The sequence below is a fragment of the Euprymna scolopes genome, chromosome 29 (genome assembly GCF_053919585.1).
Source record: "Euprymna scolopes isolate OS-2025 chromosome 29, ASM5391958v1, whole genome shotgun sequence".
NCBI classification, from domain to species: domain Eukaryota; kingdom Metazoa; phylum Mollusca; class Cephalopoda; order Sepiida; family Sepiolidae; genus Euprymna; species Euprymna scolopes.
The window spans coordinates 22,045,868-22,072,732 of NC_136510.1; the positions used below are offsets into that span (position 1 = coordinate 22,045,868).

Here is a 26,865-nt window from a genome sequence, read left to right on the forward strand (position 1 = left end):
GCCTCTGGACCAGGGCGACTTGTTAAGGTCACAGGTAGCATAAAAAAGGAAGATTATGTTAAAATATTGGATGAAAACCTGAAAGACTCTGCTAAAGAGCTCTCACTTGGTCGTCGTTGGTGGTTCATGCAAGATAATGACCCAAAGCATTCGGCTAAACTGACTAAGAAATGGCTTGAGGACAATCATATTAATGTTTTGGAGTGGCCATCACAAAGCCCAGACCTTAATCCAATTGAAAATTTATGGAGAACATTAAAATTGAGGGTAATGCAAAGGAAGCCTAAGAATCTTATTCAATTGGAGGATTATTGTCAGGAAGAGTGGGCTAAAATTACTACTGAAGAGTGCAACAACTTGGTTGTAAACTATGAAAAGCGACTGAGGAAGGTAATCAAGGCCAAAGGCTATACAATTGATTATTAAATAAATCGTGCCAATAATTTTGAACAAGGGTTTTTTGCAATTATGTTTGTTGTTCCTTTGTTATTTATTTTTTCTAAAATCCGATTGCTGCATCGGAAAGGCCAGTTAAAAATACATAATATACTTTGTTATTTTCTTTAATTTAATCCCTTTTTTAGAATTTATTAGACAAAATTTAACTTTTATTTTACTGTGCCAATAAATATGATCATCACTGTATATATATATATATATATATATATATATATATATATATATATGAAAGAGAAAGAGAGAGAGATAGAGAGAGAGATGGAAGGAGAGAGAGAAAGAAAAACATGTCAGTGTGCGAGAATATTTTCATCCTAAATACTCAGCAATTATGTGCAATGTAAAAACTATGTATAAAAATGAATGCAGTGCAATAGTAAAATGAAAACATACAAACCATATAAAATTAATAATTAATCAATGATCGTTTTTAAAAGAATATGCAAATTAGGTGACTTTCATGAAGTCGCTCACATATCAATGACTGAGTATATTAAGAAGTTGGTTTTAATCACATTTAAATAGAAAAAGTAGGCTTTTAAGCTCAATGTCAGAGCGAGAAATGAAGCTCAACTAAACAAGAAAAATAGGAGATGCGCCACTCTACAACTCATGCTCTTTAACGATCAAAGTTTTATTGCCAGCATCCTTAAAATGCAAATCCGGAGGGTTCAATTTTAGAGCTCAACGAAGTTTCCAGCCATGGTTATGCCCTTAGGTGTGGTTTTATGTGAGGGCCACATCATGTCACCACACATCTTCGAAATCAGTGTGAAAGTTCAACGCTGCATATTACATCTTATATTCATAAAGAAAAACTTCTTATTAACAATAAAAGAATTAATATAAGAATAATTAAATGACGAAAAAAATTTAAAAATACATTTTTTATTAATTCATGAAAAGTTCGAAAAACAAGAATATAATGAAAATTTTTTCTTTTTCTATGGATTTTAAAAAATGTTTATCCTTCACAGGAAATAATAGCAAATATAAAAATGAAAACTTTGAAAACTGCACTTTTTCATACATTGTAATTTTCAAAGTTTAAATTTTTATGCTAACAATTCTATAGCAGTTCTATATTTGTATTTTACTTGCTTGCTAAAACTGTAATTTAAAATTATTTTAGTATTTCATTTGTCATATATATATATATATATATATATATATATATATATATATATATATATATTATAATTATTATTATTATTATCATTATCATTATTATTTTTATTACTACAATAATTTCTAACCCACATATGGGCTCATGGACTTTAAGTGTCTGAGGGAGTGGAACTCGTCTGACAAGATATTGCAATCATCATCATCATATATATATATATATATATATATATATATATATATGTATATATCATTATTATTATTATTATTATTATTTATTTTTTTTTTTTTTTTACTACAATAATTTAAAAAACGACCCTGGTGTCTAACTCTGTCCCGTGGGGAGGCACAGTAAATAGGTACAATAATTTTAAACTACCTACAGACACTGGTGTTTCAAACTTTTGGCAGGGTGACACGATTACTGTTAGACAGGAGATTTTAACCCGGCCAAGAAGACATGTCTGACTCTATTAGCAAGAAACTAACCCCACAGCCAACCTCAACCACAAGAAATATCATTGAAATTAAATTCCAACAAAAACCTAACAGACAGCCATGGTTCTCCCCAGAATGTGCTGCTGCTATTGCACACAGAAATCACTTTTTCCATAACTACCAACGTAATAGATGCACTGAGACTAAAGCTGCTTTCAGGAACGCCAGCAACCACTGTAAAAGAGTAATAAAAAATGCAAGGGAGCTATATGCTCAGTTTGTTAAATCCAAGGTAGCTGATCAGCGGCATGGTTCCCACCAGTTTTGGCAAATAACAAATAGGATCCTGAACAAAAGTGTGTGTTCTATCCCAACCATTATCAATGGACCAGAGGTCATCTCATCAGCATCAGACAAGGCCAAACTATTTGCAAAGAACTTTGCAGCTAATTCTACCCTATGTGACGAAGGCCATCAACTCCCCATATTTCCTCCTATAACACAGAACATGCTAGGTAACATACAAATATCTGTGCATGAGGTCGCCAAGCTAATTAAGAACCTTGATTCCAGTAAAGCAACTGGCCCTGACGGCATTCCAATTATAGTGTTAAAAAAGCTTCAACCAGAACTTGCTCCCATACTTACGAAACTGTTTAAACGTTGCCTTAAGGAGAAGTGCTTTCCGACTCCCTGGAAAACCTCATCAGTATGTCCTGTATTTAAGAATTCAGGTGATAAGTCATCTCCCTCTCAGTACAGACCAATAAGTCTCCTGTGTGTTATGAGTAAGTTGCTGGAATCCATATTAAATAGAGAAATAGTCAACCACCCCATATTTTGACAAGCTTCTGGGTTTGTCCTTTACTCTTGATCTGAAATGGAACACGTACATCAAGTCTGTTGCCAAGGTCACTGGAAAGATGGTGGGTTCCTTCTACCGCTCCAGAAGATTTCTCACTACTGATGCAATTCTCTATCTATATAAAAGCCAAGTATGTCCAAGGACTGAATACTGCTGCCATATCTGGGCAGGAGCTGCTAAAATAGCCTATCCTGCCTTGACAGAGTACAAAATAGACTTCGTGGCTTAGTGGGGGATGCCCTTTTCTCTACCCTGCAACCTCTCTCTCACAGAAGAAACGTTGCGAGCCTATCCTTGTTTCATCGTTATTTCCATGGCAGGTGCTCGTCTGAACTCCAATCTCTGGTCTCCCCTCGCCAATCTTTCACGAAAAACACCCGTCTAGCTGAATCACCTGTGAAAAATTTCCCCCACTCTTTATCTGTGCCTAAATCAAAACGTAGATTCCATGAACAAAGCTTCTTTCTTAGAACTGCACGCCTGTGGAACTCTGTTCCGTGTGCCTGCTTCCCACCGGACTACAACCTGGATGTCTTCAAGTCCAACGTTAACAAATTCCTAATGAACCGCCCCCTTAAGTAAACACTTCATTAAATCTCCACACTAACGTACTGCACTTTCAACAACCCTTATCCCTGAGTGGCTTCCGGGCCTTGATAAGTGGTGACCACTGTGTAAAAAAAAAAAAAACGACTTTTGACCTTTATGTCAGCTGTTTTAGTAGATTGTCAAGATCAAAGTGTAGTATCTGTTCTTCAGATGCTGCACTTCATTTTCTTGTTCTCTTTCGGTGGAGGAGAAATCCTTCACGACTGAGACAATTTTTATTTTTGTACCCTTTTCTCCACATTAAAAAACGACCCTGGTGTCTAACTCTGTCCCGTGGGGAGGCATAGTAAATAGGTACAATATCGTTTTGTGACGTCATAAAAGATTTAAATAGAAAAGTTATCCTTTTGTGACGTCATAAAAGATTTTTCCTTTCCATTTAATGTCATCTTTCTGTGACGTCATAAAAGAATTTTGTCAACTACCATTCTTTATATAAAGGGAAATCTTTTAACAATTGCCACTCATTCTTCATTGTGCACGATAACAAGTCAGCAACGCCAAACAAAGTTTTAGTGACATACTGATAGATATAGATCAATAAGTCTCCCTTTTTGAGAAGCTGAATATCTTTTTGACGACCTTGTGTCACATCCTATCATCATACAGAAAGAGTAAATAAGGATCTACAGGTAAGGATCTTTTTTTCCTGCATTAAAAGTGTATTTTATTTGACACAAACATAATTGTCTTGCATTGCCCAGCCATAAAAACAAAATGGGAGAGTTGCTATAAACACCCTTTCGGACTCTATTTCTATCTACTTTTCCTCTTCAGTTGATAAGCTATTGCGTCTAGGGGACAGGAAGAAGAGAGATTGATCAGTTGTAGCTGAATCGCTAAGTATCAATTCGCAAAATAAAATACTTCTTGAGGGTTTTTGCTGCTATAACACTATATAAGGGATATGGCATATAAAGGTTGTAGCTAGTTGAGTGTTTTTTGTGAAAGTTTGGCAAAAGGGGACCATAGATTGGAGTTCAGACGAGCACTTACCATGAAAATAATAGTAGGGCAGAGACATGCTTGCAATATCTCTTCTGTGTGAAAGAGGCTGCAGGGAAAAGTTTTGAACTCTATCAAGGCTGGATAGGGCATGCCAAGAAGCTCCTGCTCAGATGTAGTAACAGTGCTCCATTTTGGCGTAGAGAATTGCATCTATCTTAGTTTTTATTTGTGTATAATCTTGCCCCTTTTTAGTTGCCATATTGTGTGTGTGTGTGTGTGTGTGTGTGTGTGTGTGTGTGTGTGTACGTGGTAGCTTTGCTTCACTCCCCACCTCCTTGCGTACATCTCTAACACTGGCACTCACCAAGGTGTTGAGTACTATTCTATCTTGTTATTGTTTTTATTAATATTTATTATTATATATCAATTTCCGTGTCATTACTTTTGTATTTATCTTTCTTTAGTGATTTTTTAGTGTAATTCAAGCATAATTTTAGCTTGTGATGCATAAATTTCTTAACCTTTGAATGGATTAATTCTGTATCTTTTGATTCAAATGAGAATAATTGTTTTGAGATACGATTTTTTTTTTGTTAGATATGTTAGTGGTCATGGAATGAATTACATTCGTATCTCAAGGTATTGTTGTACTGCAGTTTTATGAGTTTTTTCTATTGTAACCAAATCTGTATGGCAAACTAACTTATCTCCCTTGTTTTCAGTTACCTATCAGTATTTCAAATTAGAAAATGGTGGATGTGGAATAACAATTTTTTTGGGGGGGGGATTTTTACTAATTTCGACATGACACGTAATTACATAATATTGATTTTATTTAAAATGCATTTTTAGATTTAATTATCTTGCACGAGCATTCAATTATTGGATAAAATATTGTATGTGTAAATATAATAAATAATGATTTGTAAAAAAAAATCACTTAATAATTTCTTTGAATGATAAAAAAATTAAATGAATTAAAATAAATTATTGAAATAAATTATACACTAAAATTCTTATGCGTATTTCTCGTATTTACGTGACTTACAGATATTATTTGTTTTATTTTTAGATTTTACTATTGCTTTTTTATTGAAAAAAAAAAATTTTATATTTTGAAATTAAAAAATGTAACAAGAAAAAATTAGTAAAAAATTAGTACAAAAACCCGAAGATGTTGACATGAAGATCCTATCGAAAGTTGATATTTTTATACATTGTTTGTTTGTTTCTACATAGAAAAGATATTGGAATATCCCATCACTACCTTTTAGTAACATTAAGTGATGCACACTGTATTTTTTGTGGCCTTTGATTCTATTTTTATTATTGTTGCCAATTTCCCTCATCACTACAACCTAAAACATTGTACCCCCCCTCCAATTAAAAACACTGCTCTAAATATTGTTGATGAAGATAAATATGAAGGACTGTTTAGCAGAATTCTATGATATCAGCATTCTGAAGAAATAAAGTTCACATACCTTAAAAAATAGATGACTGAATATATTAAGAAGTTTGTTATAATAATTTTTTAAATAGAGAAAGTGTGTTTTTAATATCAATTTTAGAGCGATAAAACATCAACTTTGTATATATAGATTTTGCTTTTCTTTATTAATAATGTCGTTTCTTTCTCTTTATTTTTCAGTTTTTAGGGATCAAGAGCCAACATGCCTCATTCTTATTGGTTAAGACCTCGAACACAAAGGATTGTTTATTCAGGTAAATCTTTGCAAAGAGTTGATTCCTGTTAACAAGTAACAAATAAAAAACATTATATAAAAACAATAGTTTTTTTTTAATAAGTTTTTCTTAAATATAATAAACACTACTACTACTACTACTACTACTACTACTACTATAACTACTACTACTGCTTCTACTATTGCAACTACTAATTATAATAATAAAATTTTTTTTAATAGGGTTTTCTTAAATGTCATGAATTAAAACTACTACTACTACTACTACTACTACTGCTACTACTACTACTACTACTACTACTAATAATAATAATAAAAATGTTCAGTAATTTGTGTTGATTAAATAAAAATAAAAGTTAACATAAAAAATGGAAGTTTATTAGAGTATAAACGTTAAAGCAAAATCAAAACAAAATGGCGTGTTAATTTAATTCGATTCACCATAATGGTGACACATTTCAAGCATGTTTTTCTCAAGTTACATGCGTAATGCTAAATAGATTTTAACTCAAAATGATTTCTTATTTATTAATATTCAATAAAAACAACATGAAACAATTTTAATGTCAAAACAAAATTTCTTTCTGCTGTGGACACAATTTTTAATGCTTACACAAAAGTGATATTATTCATTTGAAAACTTAAATTCTTTAATTAGTTTGGTTTATAAGCAAACACGCCATTATGTTGTTTGAAATTTAGGACAAAATGGGGAAGGGTTAACATGTATATCCTTATAAAATTAATTTTAAACTGAAATGTTTATATTTTTCCATTTCTTCAGAAAGCAGAAATTATAGAAATGTAAGGAGGATTCCCTCATCGAAAGAAATATTCATGGCTCAGAGTATGGCGTCTGCTGCAGCTAAATTAGAATCAGCTGGTGAATATCTAATGGATAGATTTGACATAATTGGTAAGTGGCTGAAAAAGTCAGCAATTTATATTGCATTTCTATTTAGACATTAACAAAATAATCGAGATTTAGGGTCATGGAATAAAAACTGTTGGCAATTAAAAATACGAAACATCCTTATATGTATCCAAAAAATCTTTAAACAAAATTTAAACTTTTTTTCACATGCAGTTGTTTTATAAAATGACAAAAAAATTTAATATTTAATTTGATTTATTAAAACGGCACATAAGTTTTGATAAAATTGATTTTTAGCTGAAATGTTTATATTTTAAAATTTCTTCAGAAAACAGACGTTACGGAAATGTGAGGTCAACCCCCATATCCAATGAAGGCTTTAAGGCAGGTGCAAAACGTTTCTGTGCAAACATAACTTTAATGTAAGTATAAACACTAAACAGGTTTTGTTAAATTAAATGTTTAAAAATCGACGTAACATTTTTCCTGTTTCTTTATTTCCTTTCTAAACTCTAAAGATAAATACTTCCTTTCGAAACAGATAATACACAGTTTGAATTTTAGCATTTTCATGAAAACATATTGTGTATATGTGCTAGAAACAAGTGTACAGTGTGTTAAAACTAAAACGTTCACAAATTTTTGGCTAAGATTCATCTATATATTAATACGATTGCGTGTGTGTTATTTACAACTTTTTTCTTGGGAATAACTGTCGTTTAAGTGTTATAACTTTCCACTATTTGTAATAAATAATTTTACGAAGAATTCTTCATAAGTTATAGTTTGGTTGCGTTTATATCTGAAAGAACACAAGTTACAAACACACACACACACACACACACACACACACACACACACACACATATATATATATATATATATATATATATATATATATATATATATATATATATATATATATATGTCTAATCATGTCTCTCATCTTGTTGACAGTGTTACTTCTGGTCGACTTACCCGTCGTCTACCCATGTTTATTTTGCTGCTGCTCAGTGGATTGTGGATCATTTGTAAGTATTGCTTTTTTTTTATTACAAGTTTTGACATCTATCGAGTCATTATAAAAGTTATACTTGGAACAAAGATGAACATAGTGAGAATAATCTGACTAACCTAATTGTAAATTAAAAAACAAGACTCACAATTTAGCAAATCTGTTGAAATATTTATCAATTTGGATGATTACCGTATTTTTCGTTTTGTACTTTTGAGTTTGTTGCAGGAATTTTTCATCATAAAAAATTATAATTTTTGACATTACATTGAATTGTGAGATGAACTTTTAGATCTTAGTAGCAAATGAAAATGTTGCATAAGAGGTTATAGGTGAACTACCTCTAGTTATAGGTTAATTACCTCAAGTTATTGGTTAACTACATCCAGTTATGGATGAATTACCTCTAGTTATGAGTGGATAACCTCCAGTTATAGATGAATTTTGCCAGTTATAAGTGAACTACCTCTAATTATAGGTTAACTAACTCCGGTTATGGGTGAATCACCTCCAGTTATTGGTGAATTACCTCAAGTTTTGGGTGAATTACCTCCAGTTTTGGGTGAATTACCTCCAGTTTTGGGTGAACTGCTACCTTTGGTATAATTTCCTTTTTATGAAGAAGAGGATTATGTATATGTTTTTATCCTTGTTATTTTTTTCTCTCTTTTGCAGCTGGCCTATCGAATATGTCGCAATACCCAGGAAAATCTGAGGTAAGAACATTCAATTCTCTTTATTCGCCCCCTCCCCCAACACTCGCTTTGCTCTTCCTCCTTTTTCTCCATTTTTTAATTTCTTTCTATTTTCTTAGTAAAAACTCCAACTCATCGATTCATAATTTTAATTTTTTTCAGTCTTTGAATACAAATTTAGGAAAATCATTAAACAGGTAAGTTTGATTTTTCACATTTTTTTCAAGTTTTTTATGATGTACCTTCTATATTCTCTCTGTATATTAAGTACGTTTAATACTGATGTGTTTATTTTACTTGTGCATAAATAAATTGAAATTTACTTCCCAGAATAGGTTGACTTATTTAGTCATCTCCTTTATTCCTTCAAACTGGTTTCAAGATGGCTGCATGAGATCGATGCTTGTAGTTTAGCCACTAAATTGAATTTTTTATTAAAAAATAAACTATGTGATCAATCAATATAATTTGTTTCTTGATTTCCCAACTATATTTCCTTTAAAAAAATGAGGTTATCAATTGTAACATTTTCCAAGAATAGAAATTCCACTTCTTTTACAACGATGAACTTCAACTTGAATAATTTTTCTTTTGCAGCCAAAGTTCAATAAGTTTTGAGAACAAATATGAAATGACAATCAAAAAATCTCTTCAAAATTCTCTTCGTTCTGATTTTCTTGCTGGATTCAATCACATTCGTTCTGATGTCAAAGAAGACATTCATGCAAGTCTGCCAAAGGTAAATTTAATCAGAATTCGATTTAGTTTAATTTTTGGTCATTTTTGATGCTGGAATGGTAAGAATCTGCAAAAAAAAAAGTTGTTATAAACTGATTATAAAAGTCGTATATCGGGGTTGGGATGGGGGCGGGTACAGGGCAGATATTTTGTTTCTGTTGCATTTTTTTTCAATTCCTATAAATTTGAAATTTGTAAAATTGGATTTGCAACCAATTACTCCATTTAAATTCTCTGTAAGATAATATAGGATTAAAAATTTTTTAATACATATAATTTATTCACACACACACACACACACACACACACACACACACACACACACACACACACACACATATGTATATATATGTATATATATTTTGTAATCCACATATATATTTGTATTTAATGGACATTATACATTAGTTTAATATTTTGGGTTCACTCAAACACTGGAAACTCAACCTACAGGATTAAAGATACCAAATGTGACTGATAATATGTGACCATAAAAGACACACTATCATTAATACAGAAATAAAAAGGTCCAAACTTTGTCCTATTTAATTTCACTTGATAAAAAAATGTTAATTTTTTAATTTTTCAGTTTGTACGATCCTTGATAGAGGAAGCTCTGTTATTAAAAGAAAAGGAAACCAAAGACGTAAGTAATATGATTCCCAGGCAACCCCGGCTAGGGACAATTAGTACATATATGCTCTTTTATATATTTTTAGTATACAATATTTTACAAATAATAAATGACCTGAACAAGAACAAATAATTTCCAGCAATTATATGTAAAACCAAAAATTCAATTAAATAACTTTAAAGAAAGATTGTATTTCTTCATTTCTCCCTTTCCTCACAGTTTTGCTAGACTAGTATATATAACGAATGAACATACACTACACTAACCCCTCCCCCTCGGTAAAACATGAAACTTCATTATGCGTACAACTTTCACAATGCTCATTTTTAATTTTCCAGTTTCTACGATCTTTGATAGACGAAGCTCTGATGAAGTTGAATGCTGATAAAACTGCAATGGCAGATTTTGCTTTGGAATCTGGAGGTGCGTTTTTGATTTTCCGTCTTTTTATCTCCATAGATAATTATGAACCGGTCATTAAGTTGTGTGATAAAATAATTCAAGTATAGCTAAAGAAAATACCATAAATACAATAATTATAGGCAATAAACTAATTCTTGACTAAACAAATTTAAAATCAAAGCACTGACATTCTCCAATGCTCACAAATTTATCTTTCCAAGTGTTAATTTCTATTTCAAATAATAATCCACTTTAAGCTGACATTTTATTATGGGTTGCATTCATTTAAAGAAGCTTTTTTCGTGTATTTTTGAAAAAATCCTTTTCTTTATTATTTCAGGTGGCAGTGTGATCCTTAATCGTTGTTCAGAGACTTTCACGAAGAATTCTCTCTACATCAGTATCTTTGGTATTCCTCTCGTTTATAAATCCAATTCTCCCAGGACTGTAATTACGGTAAAATAACTATTTTTATGAAAACTTCATTTTTCTTTAATGCATTAAAAATCGAAGTAGTTGTCTATTTAATCTGATTTCCCATAATTATATATCAGATCTTATGGATAGATTTGCTGTTAATCAAATTTTATTTATGACGTCAGATTATCGATGTTAGATGCCAGGACTCTAATTACGGTAAAATAATTATTTTTATGAAAACTTAATTTTTCTTTATTGTATTATATAAAGATGTGATCTATGACCTTTAAGTACATCTTTAGAAAATTGGGAACATAAAGATTTGCATGTTTGAAAAGATTCACACAAACGATAGAGGTTACATTGATCAAAATATTCGCAATAAGAAAAACAGCTTGTGTTTGTGTGTTTATTTTATTTTTTCTTTATTTCTTGATTTAGCCTGATGTCAATGTCGGTGAATGTTGGTCCTTCGAAGGCAGTACTGGAAAGTTTGTGATTCGGTTATCACATAAAATTAAAATCACTGCCTTCAGCATGGAACATATTCCTAAATCCATCTCTCCCTCTGGACACATCGAGAGTGTACCGAAGGATTTTTCAGTTTATGTAAGTGCATCTGTTTTATTGTTTTTCTAATATTTAAAATTTCCTTATATATACATGGAGTTTCATTTTGAAAATATCGACATAGGTAAAAATGTAATCTTTTGAGAACTTAATAATACATATCTAGGCTTGCTTGAAATTATCTGCTTTTCTACTCACAAACAAGAAAATAAAATATGAAAATGTTATGCGCTTCTCTGCTTCATGTTTAGCTTAAAAGTGTGTGAATTTGTTTTTAAAGAACTCATTATGATGATTAAACCAAATAAATAAAATGTGAAAATTTTAAAAACACATCATAAACAAAATTAAATGAAAAAACTAAAATATAACAAATAGGACGAATTTAAAACATATTGTAGTTAATTGCTCTTAACTTTTTAAGCTAAAATAATAAATAAAAAATCTTTTGTTTTTGTGTTATGAATTATTTATAATATAACTTCCACATATTTTATTAGGATTTCAAATTGACTGAAACTAATTCCTATTCTTAATTGTAAAATTTCATACCAAAGTGAATATTTTATAAATTATTAAATATTAATTCCGTAACAAATTTATGCTAAGTGATTAAAAATAAAATGAAAGTTACTTTATAACATTATTTTGTCATTAAAATAAGAAAAAATATTACAATATTTATGCAAAAATTAAAATGTATGAATAAGTTTCTTACAAGCAAGTATTTACTGAATCTCTTTGATGTTCAAACTTGGTCCATCTTTTTCCATCTCTCCTTATAGAGTTTATCCGGTCTAGATGATCATGAAGGTGTCTATTTAGGCAGCTATACATACAAAGATGATGGGAGACCTATTCAGCAGTTTATTACACAGGTAATGTTTCTGTGTTTTCTTTGTTTTTAACCAATTTTCACTAAAGATTTTCTTTGCATTTCAATATTGTTCGCATGTGAAATGCTAAATCAGTTTTCATTATTTTATTTCAGATGAATAATGAAAACCCAACCCAATATGTTGAAGTTCGGATTTCCAGCAACTACGGCAATTCAGAATATACTTGTCTTTATCGTTTCCGTGTACATGGAGTTCCTTACACTCCTTAAAAGTCTTTTGTACGCCCTTAGTTGTTTTTTTTTAATCAGATCATCTCTGTGTCTGTAAACTGTCCTTTATGTAAATTTGTTCTGGTCCTGTCTTAAGAATAAATGGATTTTGAATGTTCATTTTACCATCAAACAACTTTTTGTACCCAATTATGGGTAGATTGTAAATACTTTTCATTGGTCAAATGGTTTATTCTCTGTAGATTCCAATTCGTTTATTTTCTGTTTCAATTTTGTTGAATCTACAGAAAAAAAGTTTCTGTTTTGCATCCATTGATCAATTTGTAAATACGTTCTGATTATTTTAGAAATTCTGAAATGTAAATATTTTTCATCATCATGTATTTTTTCATAAATGATCAAATAAACTGTTCTACTCTTAATAAAAAGTTGTTGTTTTTCTTTTTAGTCTTGTAATATTTTTTTTTAATATTTTAAATCTGAAATCATATTCAAATAAAGTTTTTTATTTTAATAAAACGTTGTAGTTTTTCTTTTTTGTTTTTTCATGAGATTTAAATTTGAAAACAAAAATATTGAATAATTGAAAAAATTATTTATAAACTTTCATATTAAAAATATTAGAATGTAATTTTCGAATATTCTATTTTTTTGTGCAAACGTTTATAAGATTGACTTGCAAAGTAAAAAATGAAAACAGAAATATTTACAAATTTCTTTTGAAACTCTGATATTTTTGTCTTCAATTCATTCCCATCGCAAACTGATTTCTCTTCTGCTTTATTCATTCTTCCGCATCATTTATTCCACCTGATGTAAAGGCAAATGTCGCCTCAGTTTCTGGTAAGTCTCGGTTACTCCTCCTACACAGATACTTTCTTTAAGCACTAATCACTATAACTTGCAGAACGGTCAAATTTATTGAATAAATAAAATCTCTGAAAAGCTCCAATACTGTTTATGCAATCCATTCGTCATACCATAATCAAACACGATTATTTTGAAAACTATTTATGCTGATCACATTGTTGATATACTTGAGCAACTTGTTGTTACTGCTTCTACATCATCACTATAATCATCAGGTTTTGGCATTTAGGATGCTGCAAGTGTCTTAGTGCCCAAGATATCCAGGTCAGAATGGCAAGTTTGGTTGATGAACTTTGGATTCAATTCAACAAATAATGGAACCAATGTGTGTCCGCAATTCCAGTGTGAGCAATGTCAGGCAACACTTCACACTTGGTCTTTCTGTCTAACCCTAACCCAAATGATTGACATCAATCAGGTTGCATGCAGTTATATGACTTTTTACACACACAAGCCAGTTCTACCAGGGTCCAAGATAACTAGGCTTATTTAAGGGTTGCGATAAAACGTGGCATTTATGGAAGTGCATTTATTATGGTTTTAAAAACAGTTTGAAGAGAAACAAGGAAACTCAATCATCATCATCATCATCATCATCATCATCATCATCATCATCATCAGCAGCAGCAGCAGCAGCAGCAGCAGCAGCAGCATCAGTTTAATGTTTAATGTTTATATGCATTGCGTTCCTTTAAGATTAAATTTCTAAGTAACATATCTCTGGCCAAGTCTTTATTATCCCTCCTTCCCTCAGGTCCATTTTTATCACATTATCCTCATTTTTCCTTGGCCTTCCCTTCTAAGCTGAATCATCTGCCTCAACTGTTGTACATCTATTCACTCAATCATGTTCATCTTTTTTTTTCAACGTGGCCATACAACCAAAGTCTACTCTTCTGAACAGATCACCTTATTTCATCTTCTTCTGTGGTCATCAGAACTAAGCCTATGTTTAAAAAGAATGTTTCCTCTATAGTATCACACCTGACGTAATGGTTTAGTGTAGGCCGAGATCGTTTCATACTCTCAAAAATGTTCCAGCATAAACCTAACAGCAAGCCATGGTTTTCTCCAGAATGTGCTGCTGCCATTGTGCACGGTATTCACTTTTTCCATTGCTTCCAACGTAATAGATGTACTGAGACTAAAGCCTTTTTCAGGACTGTCAGCAACCACTGAAAAAAAGTAATAAAAAATGCGAGACAGTTGTATGCTCAGTCTGTCAAGTCCAAAGTAGCTGAGCAGCGGCTTGGTTCTCACCAGTTTTGGCAAATAGAAAACAGGGTCCTTAACGGAAGCGTGTGCTCTATCCCAACTATCATCAATGGACCTGAGGCAATCTCGTCAGAATCAGACAAATCCAAACTCTTTGCCAAGAACTTTGCAACTGATTCTACACTTTTTAACGAAGTCCACCAACCAATATTTCCTCCTGTACCAGAAAACATGCTATGTGGCATACAAATATCTGTGCGTGATGTTGCCAAGCTAATCAAAAACCTTGATTCCAGTAAAGCAACTGGCCCTGACACTATTCCAATTGTAGCGCTCAAAAAACTTCAACCAGATTTAACGCCCATATTTACAAAACTGGTTAAACATTGTCTTAAAGAGAATTGCTTCCCATCACCCAGAAAAATCTCATCAGTTTGCCCTGTATTTAAAATTTCAGATGATCGGTCATCTCCATCTCAGTACAAGCCAATAAGTCTCCTGTGCATCATGGGTAAGTTCCTGGAATCTGTATTAAATACAGAAGTAGTCAACCATCTCAGCAAAAATAACTTTCTTAGTGACATGCAATATTGTTTCCGTTCTGCTAGATCTACAGCACATGTGCTTACAGTTGTATCTCAGAGGATTTGTGAATCTCTCGACAGAGGCAACCCTTCTAGGGCAATTGCTCTTGACATATCAAAGGCCTTTGATAGAGTATAGCATAAAGGTTTACTTCACAAGATCTCCAGCTCCGGTATATCTGGAAATGTCTTCTCAAAACTTTACAATAAATGCCTTAACGAATCTTGTTTTCCCGACTGCTGGAAAACCGCCTCTGTGGTACCAGTCTTCAAGAATTCTGGTGAAAGAACTGACCCACTAAATTATCGCCCCATTAGCCTCCTCCCGCTTTTCGCCAAAATATTTGAGTCCTTAGTTAATCAAGCCCTAGTCCAGCACCTAACAGCTGCTAAACTCCTGACTGACAAACAATATGGATTCAGGCAAGCCCGTTCAACAGCAGATATCTGTAGTTTCTGAACGTATATACCGTTCATTGTAGTTTCTGAACGTATATACCGTTCATTGGATAAAACAGGGGAGGGTAGAGCGGTGGCCCTTGATATATCTAAGGCTTTTGACAGGGTATGGCACGATTGTCTTCTAAGGAAAATTAGATCATATGGAATCACTGGAAGAATTCATAATGTAATTAAATCCTTCTTAAGTAATAGAAAAATCAAAGTTGTCCTCGATGGACATACATCCAAACAATATGACATAAATGCGGGAGTACCTCAGGGGTCTATCCTTGGACCTCTATTATTCCTGATATTCATAAACGAACTCCCTGATAATATTGTTTCGGAGATGGGTATATTTGCCGATGACACCAGTCTCTATAACAGATATGAGGGGAAAACAAATGAACACATATCCAAGGAAATGGCAGAAACACTAGAGGACGACCTCCAATGCGTAGCGGAACGGGGACAAAAATGGTTGGTCACATTCAATGCTGCTAAGACTAAGCTTGTTTCCTTCAATAACTACAAGAAACCTTCTCTACCACCAATAGCAATGGCCAAGAACACATTGCCTGAAAGTACTTCTTTTAAACTCCTCGGCCTAACGTTTACAGGGAATATGAACTGGAATAAATACATTGAGAGCATTGCCAAGGCTGCTGCAAGGAAGGTTGGCTCCCTCTACCGTGCTAGAAGACTACTTACGCCTGCCAGTATCCTATACCTCTATAAGGCAACCATTCGCCCATGTATGGAGTACTGTTGTCACATCTGGGCTGGTGCATCTGCTGCTTGTCTCTCGCTCCTGGACAGGGTTAAAAAAAGAGTCGCCAACCTGATAGGTCCTGAACTGTCATCTAGGCTTCAACCTCTGTCCCATCGACGAGATGTTGCATCCCTCTGCCTGTTCTACAAATACTTTAATGGTGAATGCTCTGACGAACTGCAAACACTTGTACCTCCCCGACGTAACTACCGCCGACAAACCCGACAAGCTACTAAGTCTCATCCCTTTACAGTAGAGATCCCTAGGTGCAAGAAAGCCTTTTACTCCAATAGTTTCTTCCCCAGAACTGCGGGTCTTTGGAACTCCCTTCCCGGATTCTGATTTCCCAACTGCAATGATATGCAGAAGTTCAAGTGTAATGTTAACAAACATCTTTCTACTCTTCTCCCCTCATAATGACCCCGCTAATTAATTCCCTAATAGTAGCCCCCTGCTTCAAAGTGGCACTGTGCCTTGTTTGGGTTGAAAATTGAATAAAAAAAAAAAAAAAAAAATCATTTCTCTCTGATATGTTCATGAGAGTAGTGTTGATGGGCAGAAATAAGAAGCTCATAGTATTAATGCTGGAGTCCCTCTTCCTGATCTGCATTAATGATCTTCTAAATCACATCCTTACATTATTCGTAGACATTTATGCTGATGACACTACCATATATGCTAGCACATCTAAGACTGTAAACGACCAAGTTATTACTGATTCTCTCGCTTCTGATCTTGAGCAAGTGGTACAATGGGGAAAGAGGTGGCTGGTTACTTTTAACTCATCTAAAACCAAGCTTTTATCTTTACATCATCAACGCTTGGATCCCCTTGGAATCAATTGAAATGAATGGTTCTCGTCTTTGAGAGGCTTCGTGATTTGATAAGCTTCTGGGCTTGACCTTTACTCCTTATCTGAAATGGAACATGGGCATCAAATCTGTTGCCAAGGCTGCTGGAAAAATGGTGGGATCTTTCAATAAATCCAGTAGATATCTCACTGCTGATGAAATTGTCTGTCTATATAAGAGCCAGGTATGTCCAAGGATGGAGTACTGTTGCCACATCTGGGCAGAAGCTGCTAGAAAGGACTTATCCTGCCTTCATAGTGTTCAAAATAGACTTTGTAGCCTCGTAGGGCATGCCCTTTTCTTTTCCTTGCAAGCCTAATTATGCCGGGCATCCCTGCTAGCTTATATAATTAGTTTTGCAGTTTTAACAAAAGATCTACAATAATATCAGAGCGTCTCCATTTACGTCCGCCATCTACATAATGCTAACATCAATTTATTACGTATAAATCAGGCTTCTATGTAATTTCCACAGAGCCCGCTAGTTGAATATTAATAGAATAAAATTTATCATGCTTTAGATTCAGGGTAAACTCTAAATAATAGTTTCAAACTATGTTCAAACAATTTTTATTAATCGTATTATTTGGTTTCATCAGAATACTGAATTTCAAATGAAACACTTTATTTACTTTATAGAGAAATCAATTGTGCAAGTGATATTCTCTTGAAGGTTGAAGGTTCAAGTCTTAGTGTGGGCGACTGAAAAATACAATTGTGAATTACTTAGGAAATCTATCCAATCTTGTCTGACGGAACAAGAGCATGCTACACCTGTGAAGTAAATAAAGAGTTCCGTTCAACGTTCTGTCCACATTTCCTAGTTCAAAGACACATTCCGAAGTTCGACAAGATACATGTTAAGAAGGTCGGAGGTTACAGCAACGAAACTTTGCACAGTTATTAGTCTTTCTCTACATAGGAACCACCCAGAGTTATGCATTTCTACCATCAGCATGCAGCTCTGTAGACCGTTTTTGTAGAACATCCCGGGTTGGTTCTTCAACCACGACATGACTTCAGAAATCAAGGCTACATCATCTGGGAAATCTTTCCTTTCAGAAACAACTTCATGGCTGGGAAGAGGTGAAAGTCAGAGAGTGCAAGGTCAGGAAAGTAGGGAGTATGGAGGGGAGGTTTCATAACCACACGCCTGTGCTTCTGATCTAGCGATATGCAAGTTGTGGACCGGAGCGTTGTCCTGCAGGAGGAGGTTAGCTTTGCTGATCTTGCTCCGCCTCTTGATTTTGATAGCTTCCCTTAATTTCCTTAAAAGTAAAGCACAATAGGCTCCTGTAATTGTGGTACCCTTTGCAGGAAATCTGTCATCACTACTCCGTCCTGGTCCCAGAAGACTGTGAGCATGACCTTGCCAGCGGAGGGCTGCACACTTGCCTTCTTTGGAGGTAGTACGCCTAAGTGCTTCCACTGCATTGTTTGGGCTTTGGTCTCTGAATCATAGTGATTGATGCAGGTTTCATCCTGTGTAATCAGTCATTTGAATACCTTTGACTCATCTTCTTGGCACATCTCCAAATTCATTCTCGAGCACTCAACACGTTCTCACTTCTGGAATGGTGTGAGCAACCTGGGAATCCATCTGGCAGACACCTTATGCATATGCAAATGGTCATGAATGATAGTTTCCACAGACCCTGTACTAATCTTAACATCTTGGCTTATTTGGCGAATAGTAATGTGCCGATCTTCCAAAGTGGCAGCCTCAACTTGACAGACAGATGCCTCATCAATAGCAGAAGGGGAGCGACTATGTCTGAGACCTGTTTCCACAGATTTCCGGCCATGTTTGAATTTACGATGCCAGCGTTTACAAGGTCAAATGATGGGGCATTATCACCATAAATTTCTTTCATTTCATCAAAAGTCTCCTGTGCTGTGCGTCATTTCAAATGCAAAAACCGGATGACTGCTCGATATTCAACAGGCTCCATTTCACACCTGACTCAGTTCAAACACCTGCAAAACAGAAACAACAATTAGTTCAGAGCTGTAATTTGCCACATAACCCATAGAGATATAAATCATTACACATGCAAAATTTCAGCTAGGTCAGACAACTGGAAGTGGGTCAGGAGCATTACTTATTGCACGCCCCACGTGTTAAAACAGTTGACTCATGTCCAGGTAATCAAAATCTAAAATTTCAAGTGTTTAGACCCAGAATTGGCGGAGGAGTTTGGTAGAGTCTAAAAATAGTAACTCTTTCAACTTTGACTTCTTGGCAGCCATATTTTCGGCCAAAACCGATTAAAAAGCTTATCCTATGTCTCAGTACACTTTATATAAAATTTCAAATGTTTAGAACAAAAATTGGCTAAGTAATTTGGTAGAGACCGCAGAGGTCAATTTTTTTTTTAATTTGACCCCTAAACATTTATTGTTTTGAGCTCAAATTGAATTAAAATGTTAGATCCATGTCCAAGTAACCTACATCTAAAATTTCAAGTGTTTAGACTCAAAATTGGTCGAGGAGTTTGGTAGAGTTTTCAAAGGTGAAATAATTAAACCTTCAAAATTTCTGGCCGAAAACCGATTAAAAAGATTTTCCCAAATCTCAATACTCCTTACGTAAAATCTTGAATCTTGTGCAAGACTACCTTGAATTCAGTTCCCCTCTTCCTTACTGAAGATGTAAAAATGTCTTTCTTTGCTCGAACTGGTTCACCTTACACATTCATTATTAGTATTACTAGTGGTTCTGCCCAGCTTTGCTCGGGCCCTATATAATGTTCATAGCTTTATGTGCATGTGTATATTTATATGAAAAAGTTTAGCTCATGTCCAGGTAACCTACATTTAAAATTTGAAGTGTTCAGACCCAACATTGACCGAGGAGTTTGGTAGAATCTTTAAAGGTCAACTTTTTCAAATTTGACCTCTAGGCCACCAGATTTTCGCCCCAAAACTGATTTAAATGCTTGCCGCAAGTCTGAATACCCTTTTGTAAAATTTCAAATGTTTAAACCAAAAATTTGGTGAACGGATTGCTATAGACTGCAAATGTTTAATCTTTTTTAACTTTGATCTCTTGGTAGCTAAATATCCAGCCAAAAAACGATTAAAAGGATTGCCCTATGTCTGAAAATACTATATGTAAGATTTCAAATGTTTAAACCAAAAATTGAGTGAGAGGTAAATTTTTTTTAAATTTTGACCCCTTAATATTTCTTGTTTCGGGCCAAAAATCGAATTATAAATTTTGATCCATGTCCAAGGAACCTACATTTAAAATTTTAAGTGTTTAGACTCAAAAAAGAGGAGTTTTGTGGAGATTTCCAACGTCAAATCCTTAATTTTTGACCCCTTGACAGCCAAATTTTTGGCTGAGAACACATTAAAAAGATTTTCCCAAATCTCAATACTCTTTATGTCAAATCTCGAGTCTGTAAACCGAAAATTGACAGAGTTATTTCGTAGGGAAATGTACACACACACACACACACACACACACACACACATTTTCACTTTCGTAGATATATAGATTACTAGGCGTCCAGCCCGGTTTTGCTCGGGCCCTATGTACTGTTCAAAACTTGTCCCACATGTTCATACACTTTCTGTAAGATTTCAAATTTTTAGACCAAAATTTGTCCAAGTAATTTTGTAGAGATTACAGAGGTCATTTTTTTTAAATTTTGATTTTTAAATTTGATCCCAATTTTGACTCCTTAAGATTTATTATCTTAGTCTTAAATCGAAATACAAAGTTTTACCCATGTCCAATTACCAACATCTAAAATTTTATGTCTTTTGACTCAAATTTGGTGGAGGAATTTGGTCGAATCTGCAAAGGTCAACTTTTTTTTTTTTTTTTTTTTTTTACACAGTGATCACCACTTATCAAGGCCCGGAAGCCACTCAGGGATAAGGGTTATTGCAAGTACATTACGTTAGTGTGGAGATTTGCTGAAGTGTTTACTTAAGGGGGCGGTTCATTAGGAATTTGTTAACGTTGGACTTGAAGACATCCAGGTTGTAGTCCGGTGGGAAGCAGGCACACGGAACAGAGTTCCACAGGCGTGCAGTTCTAAGAAAGAAGCTTTGTTCATGGAATCTGCGTTTTGATTTAGGCACAGATATAGAGTGGGGGAAATAAAGTGCAGCATCTGAAGAACAGATGGTATTTATTTGCTCCCCCACCGAGCAAATTAGGCACAAGGCCGATTTTTAATGTGAGGAGTGAAGGGAGGGGGAAGGGAAAAAGGGGACCAGCTCCCGAGAGGTGGGAAATGGGAGCTGGTTAAAGGTCAGGCATGTGGGGTTGCCCCCACATCTGGTCTTTGCTAGTCATAGCTAGTCATAGCTGGTCATAGCTTGCAGCATCTGAAGAACAGATACTACACTTTGATCTTGACAATCTACTAAAACAGCTGACATAAAGGTCAAAAGTCGTTTTTTTTTTTTTTACACAGTGGTCACCACTTATCAAGGCCCGGAAGCCACTCAGGGATAAGGGTTGTTGAAAGTGCAGTACGTTAGTGTGGAGATTTAATGAAGTGTTTACTTAAGGGGGCGGTTCATTAGGAATTTGTTAACGTTGGACTTGAAGACATCCAGGTTGTAGTCCGGTGGGAAGCAGGCACACGGAACAGAGTTCCACAGGCGTGCAGTTCTAAGAAAGAAGCTTTGTTCATGGAATCTGCGTTTTGATTTAGGCACAGATATAGAGTGGGGGAAATTTTTCACAGTGGATTCAGCTAGACGGGTGTTTTTCATGAAAGATTGGCGAGGGGAGACCAGAGATTGGAGTTCACACGAGCATCTGCCATGGAAATAGCGATAAAACAAGGACAGGCTCACAACGTCTCTTCTGTGGGAGAGAGGTTGCAGGGTAGAGAAAAGGGCATCTTCTGGAGCGGTAGAAGGATCCCACCATCTTTCCAGCGACCTTGGCAACAGACTTGATGTACGTGTTCCATTTCAGATCAGGAGTAAAGGTCAAACCCAACTCTTTCAACTTTGACCTTTTAGCAGCTACATTTTCGCCTCAAAACTGATTAAAATATTTGCCACGGATCTGAATACCCGCTATGTAGAAATTTCAAATTTTTAGACTCACAATTGGCTGAATAGTTTTCTAGACATCGCAAAGATCAAACCTTTGAACTTTGACCCCTTGACAGCTCAAATTTTTTACCCAAACCGATTAAAAACCTTGCCCTATCTCTGAATACCTTTTGTGTAAAATTTTAAATGTTCAGAACCCTAAAATTTGACCTCTTGACAGCCAAATTTCTAGACGAAAACAGATTAAAAAGATCTTTCCAAATCTCAATACTCCTTATGTTAAAGCTCGAGTCTCTCGGCCGAAAATTGACAGAGCTTTTGGTAGGGAAATGTACACAGACAGACACACATATTTTCACTTTTATAGATATATAGATTACTTATACTCACTAGTAATTCTTGTTATATTGGAGTGATTATACTTGTCTTTAAAAAGTCCGACCTTATAAAAATGACCAACAAAAATTAAAAAAAAAGGTAAAATGAAGTGGCGGTTGAGGAAATAAATAGAATCAAAATATTTTTTTTGAATTAAAGATATGGCAGGTAGGTTGCCATAAAGTTGCTGCTTCGTGGGATGATTTTGCCAATATATATTTAATATTGTTCTTAGCATACGAGTATATGTGCCGTCTAGTTTTCTTTCCAATCTTTTGGTGAGTGTCCAGGTTGTAGCACCGTAAACAAGGACAGACTCTACCACTGCCCTGAAGAACTGCCTTTTCAGTTTATCAGCCAGTCCCGAAGTCCATACTGAATGTAGCCCATCCAATGCGGTCCATACTTTTGAGATGCGAATTCCGATATCTCTCTCTGTGGAAACTATGTTGCTGCCTAGATATGTAAACTCAGCGACTTCTTTCAATATTGATCCAACCAAAGCCCTGATCTCTCCTTTCACATTGAAAGTCATAAACTTTGTCTTATCCGCATTTATGTGGTGACCAATGTCGTTTTCTAGCTTTTCTAGCTTACATAACAGTGTTTGCGCATCGGCAGTGTTGTTCGCGAACAAAGCAATATCGTCTGCGTAATCTGCATCAGTTATGTGAACTGATTGATGACGTCTGTTTCTGGATTCCTTTAGGGTAAAGCCTAACATGTTGTATGTATCAACAGAGGTGCGAAGTACAAAGTCAAAACAGACAATGAAAAGAAAAGGGGCAAGAGTATCTCCTTGTAGAACTCCAGTGCAGATGTTGAAAAATTCAGTGTCCCCATCTGGGGACCTGACCATTGCTCGAGTGTGCTCATATAGTATCATGATAGCATTAATGACTTCATTTGGAATGCCATATGCTTTTAATATGCTGGCCATTTTTCCTCTATGTACAGAGTCATATGCTTTGGAGAAATATACAAAGATCATGACTGCCTCAATGTTTTTTGCTTTGACTTCTTCAATCAGTCTCCTGACAGTAAGTATTTGGCTAGTAGTAGAGCGATTCTTTCTAAATCCATTTTGGTTCTTCCTGAGCACTTCTTCGATCTTTGGTTGGATACGGTTGAGAAGCATGGCATTGTAGATTTTTGCTGCAATTGGAGTGAGTGTTATTCCTCTGTAGTTGCTTGGTATGCTTAGGTCACCCTTCTTGGGGAAGGGAAGTATGCATCCTTCCCTCCATATATTAATAATTTTTTGATTATATACAGAATTGCATGAATTAAGAAGTATGTCATTGAAACCACCTGTCTTCCATACTTCAGGAGGTATGTTATCTAAACCTGCAGCTTTATGATTCTTGGTCTTCTTTAGTACATTTAGAAGTTCCTCCATTGTAAAATCATCCTTCTCAATATCGAGTTCCTGTACAACAATCGGCTGAATTGGTTATTCTGTTACTTCTGGTTTGTTTCCGAGTAGCTTTTCAAAATGTGCTTTCCATTTCGAACATGCATTTTTCAGAGTGTTTGCCTTTAACTCAGCTTTGGCAGGTCGTTTGCACCCAGATATCTCATTTACTACTTGTCAAGCCAGATAGGATTGTTTTGTTATCTGCTGCATTCTGGATTCGATCTATTTGTTCTTGAACATACTTCTGTTGTTCTGATAGGTATATCATACTAAGCTCTTGAAGACCCTGCTTCCTTTATTTTGTATTCTGTCAAGCAGGGTATTTATGTTGCTTTTTGATTATGTTTTTTAACTTTTCTCGTTTTAATATTATTTTGTCATTTTCCCACGGTACTTTTCGCTTTACCTTGGGCTTCAGAGGTATACACTTCTTTGCTGCTTCTTGGTGCGATCTAACAAAGTTTTCATAGGTGGTATTAGCAGTTGGTTCCTGATCTTGTGCTTGTAAAGAATCAAATCTGTTTCGTATTTCGAAGATGAATCTCTGTTTGATCTGATTGTCCTGTGACAACGTTGACCAGTAGTAGGGCTGTCTAGATGATTTTTTAGTTTTGTTCGCTCGTAGGCTTAACTTCAACTTGGAGGTTACAATCCTATGATCAGTAGACATACCATAGAAACTGCTATATTTGGGGATTGAGCGCACTATTGCTGACAGTTCATCGTAGAAATTCAAGATTTCTTGCTTGTCACTGACGTTTGGTAGGGCTGTAGCAACAAATAACAGTAGTAGCAGGATTAACCACTGAAGATAGCAAGAATTATCCTTTGTGTTATCTTCTCAGCACTTTTCAATGATTTCAAAGCTCGACGGATAAGCAGAAGTCCTACTCCTCCAATGGTACTATTTGTCGATTTTTTCGTTGATACTAGTGTCCAGCTGTTACCAATTTCATGGTACTTTATGTCCATGTCGTTGCGGAAGAGACGGTGCTCTTGAATACACACAATATCGATATCGTGTTCTTTGGATGAAGCAACAAGTTCTGATATTTGAGATGTGGTTGAAGTATACGAATAATATTATTATATTCATAAAGTAATACTTGTTATTAACAAGTGTTAAAAAAAATTGTAAATACATTATTTATTAATTTATGAAAATGTTGAAAAACAAGAATATAATGAAATATTTTTCTTTTTCTATGGATTTTAAAAAATGTTTTTTTCTCCAGAGGAAATAATAGCAAAAATATCATGAAAATGAAAACGTTGAAAAATGCACTTTTTCGTACATTGTAATTTTCAAAGTTTTGATTTTTATGCTAACAATTCTATAGCAGATCTATACTTTTATTTTACTTGCTTTAAATTTTTTGTTAGCATTAAATTTGTCTTATATATATACTAGCATGGGTGCCCGGCATTTCTCGGGTGTTTTAAGGTGTATGTTGAGCAAAAAACAAAAAAAAAAAAAAATCAATTCTTTAAACTATTACGACCCGTTAAAATTTATTGTTTAGGGCTGAAATAAAGTTATTAAGTTAGATCCATGTCCAAGGAATCTATATCTAAAATTTCACGTGTTTAGACCAAAAATTGTAAGAGTAGTTTGGTAGAGTTCTCAAAGATAAAATCGTTGAACTTTGACCCCTTAATCACCAAATTTCTGTCCGGAAACCAATCACATTGATTTTCCCAAATCTCAGTACCCTGTATATCAAATTTCGAATCTGTAGGATACAAACTGACAGAGTTATTGCGTAGGGAAATGTACACAGACATACACACAGATACACACAGACACACTTTAACTTATATATATATATATATATATATATATATATATATATATATATATATATATATATCATCCACATACAGCACTGTTTCGCTGTTTCATAGCTCATCAGGGCTGCTAGACAAGCAACTACCTCAAGCCAGGATCGAAACCCCAACCACCCATATAACAGTTGGAACATCTAATAGTTGCACTATTCGGCTGCTACAATGTGGGGAGTGAATTAACAATGTTTTGACATTGTCCAAATACCTAAGCTCAATTTGTTTACACAAAGAGCATCGCTTCATACACGAAGAGTAATTTGTACATCATTTCCCAATATACTCAACTTAAGATAGGGAGAATTATAGTATATATATATATATATATATATATATATATATATATATATATATATATATTTTATTATTATAATAATAATTATTAATCTTATTATCATTATCATTATTATTATTACAATAATTTTAAAATACCTAGAGATACGGGTTTTTCAACCTTTTTGCAATCATCAGTGCAGGGTGACACGATTACTGCTAGGCAGGAGATTTGAACCCGGCCACAAAGACATGTGTGACTCTATTAACAAGGAACTTACCCCACGACTAACCTAAACCACAAGAAATATCATTGAAATTAAAACCCTTTTTTTTAAATGGCATAATAACCGCTCAAATCGTGATTTGTGCATGCGAGATTAAGTGATCGAAATTCATTTCAACTTTAGAGTGCTCAAAATTAAAAACCTAGTTCTTAGAGGGGCTGACATTATTCGAAGAAATGGCCTTTGACCTTTGTGTCATGGGTTGCCTATCAGCTGTTTTAGTAGATTACAATATTGTTTGTGACGTCATAAACGATTTTTGTTTTCTTACATATCTATCTAAATAGAAAAGTTATCCTTTTGTGACGTCATAAAAGATTTTTTCTTACCATTTATGTCA

At 34.3% G+C, this 26,865-nt stretch overlaps 1 protein-coding gene across 1 annotated transcript; it reads left to right on the forward strand.

Annotated features, from left to right (window-relative positions):
• Positions 1-3,962: 3,962 nt before the first annotated feature.
• On the forward strand, positions 3,963-12,966 carry LOC145252387 (uncharacterized). Its single transcript, XM_080111783.1, has 14 exons — positions 3,963-4,125; positions 6,093-6,166; positions 6,932-7,063; positions 7,350-7,443; positions 7,979-8,052; positions 8,712-8,752; positions 8,894-8,928; positions 9,329-9,470; positions 10,059-10,115; positions 10,442-10,526; positions 10,846-10,961; positions 11,367-11,534; positions 12,281-12,373; positions 12,487-12,966. Exons 2-14 carry the CDS (start codon positions 6,115-6,117, stop codon positions 12,601-12,603), a joined length of 1,206 nt encoding a protein of 401 aa, XP_079967909.1. The 5' UTR covers positions 3,963-4,125; positions 6,093-6,114; the 3' UTR covers positions 12,604-12,966.
• Positions 12,967-26,865: the final 13,899 nt, after the last annotated feature.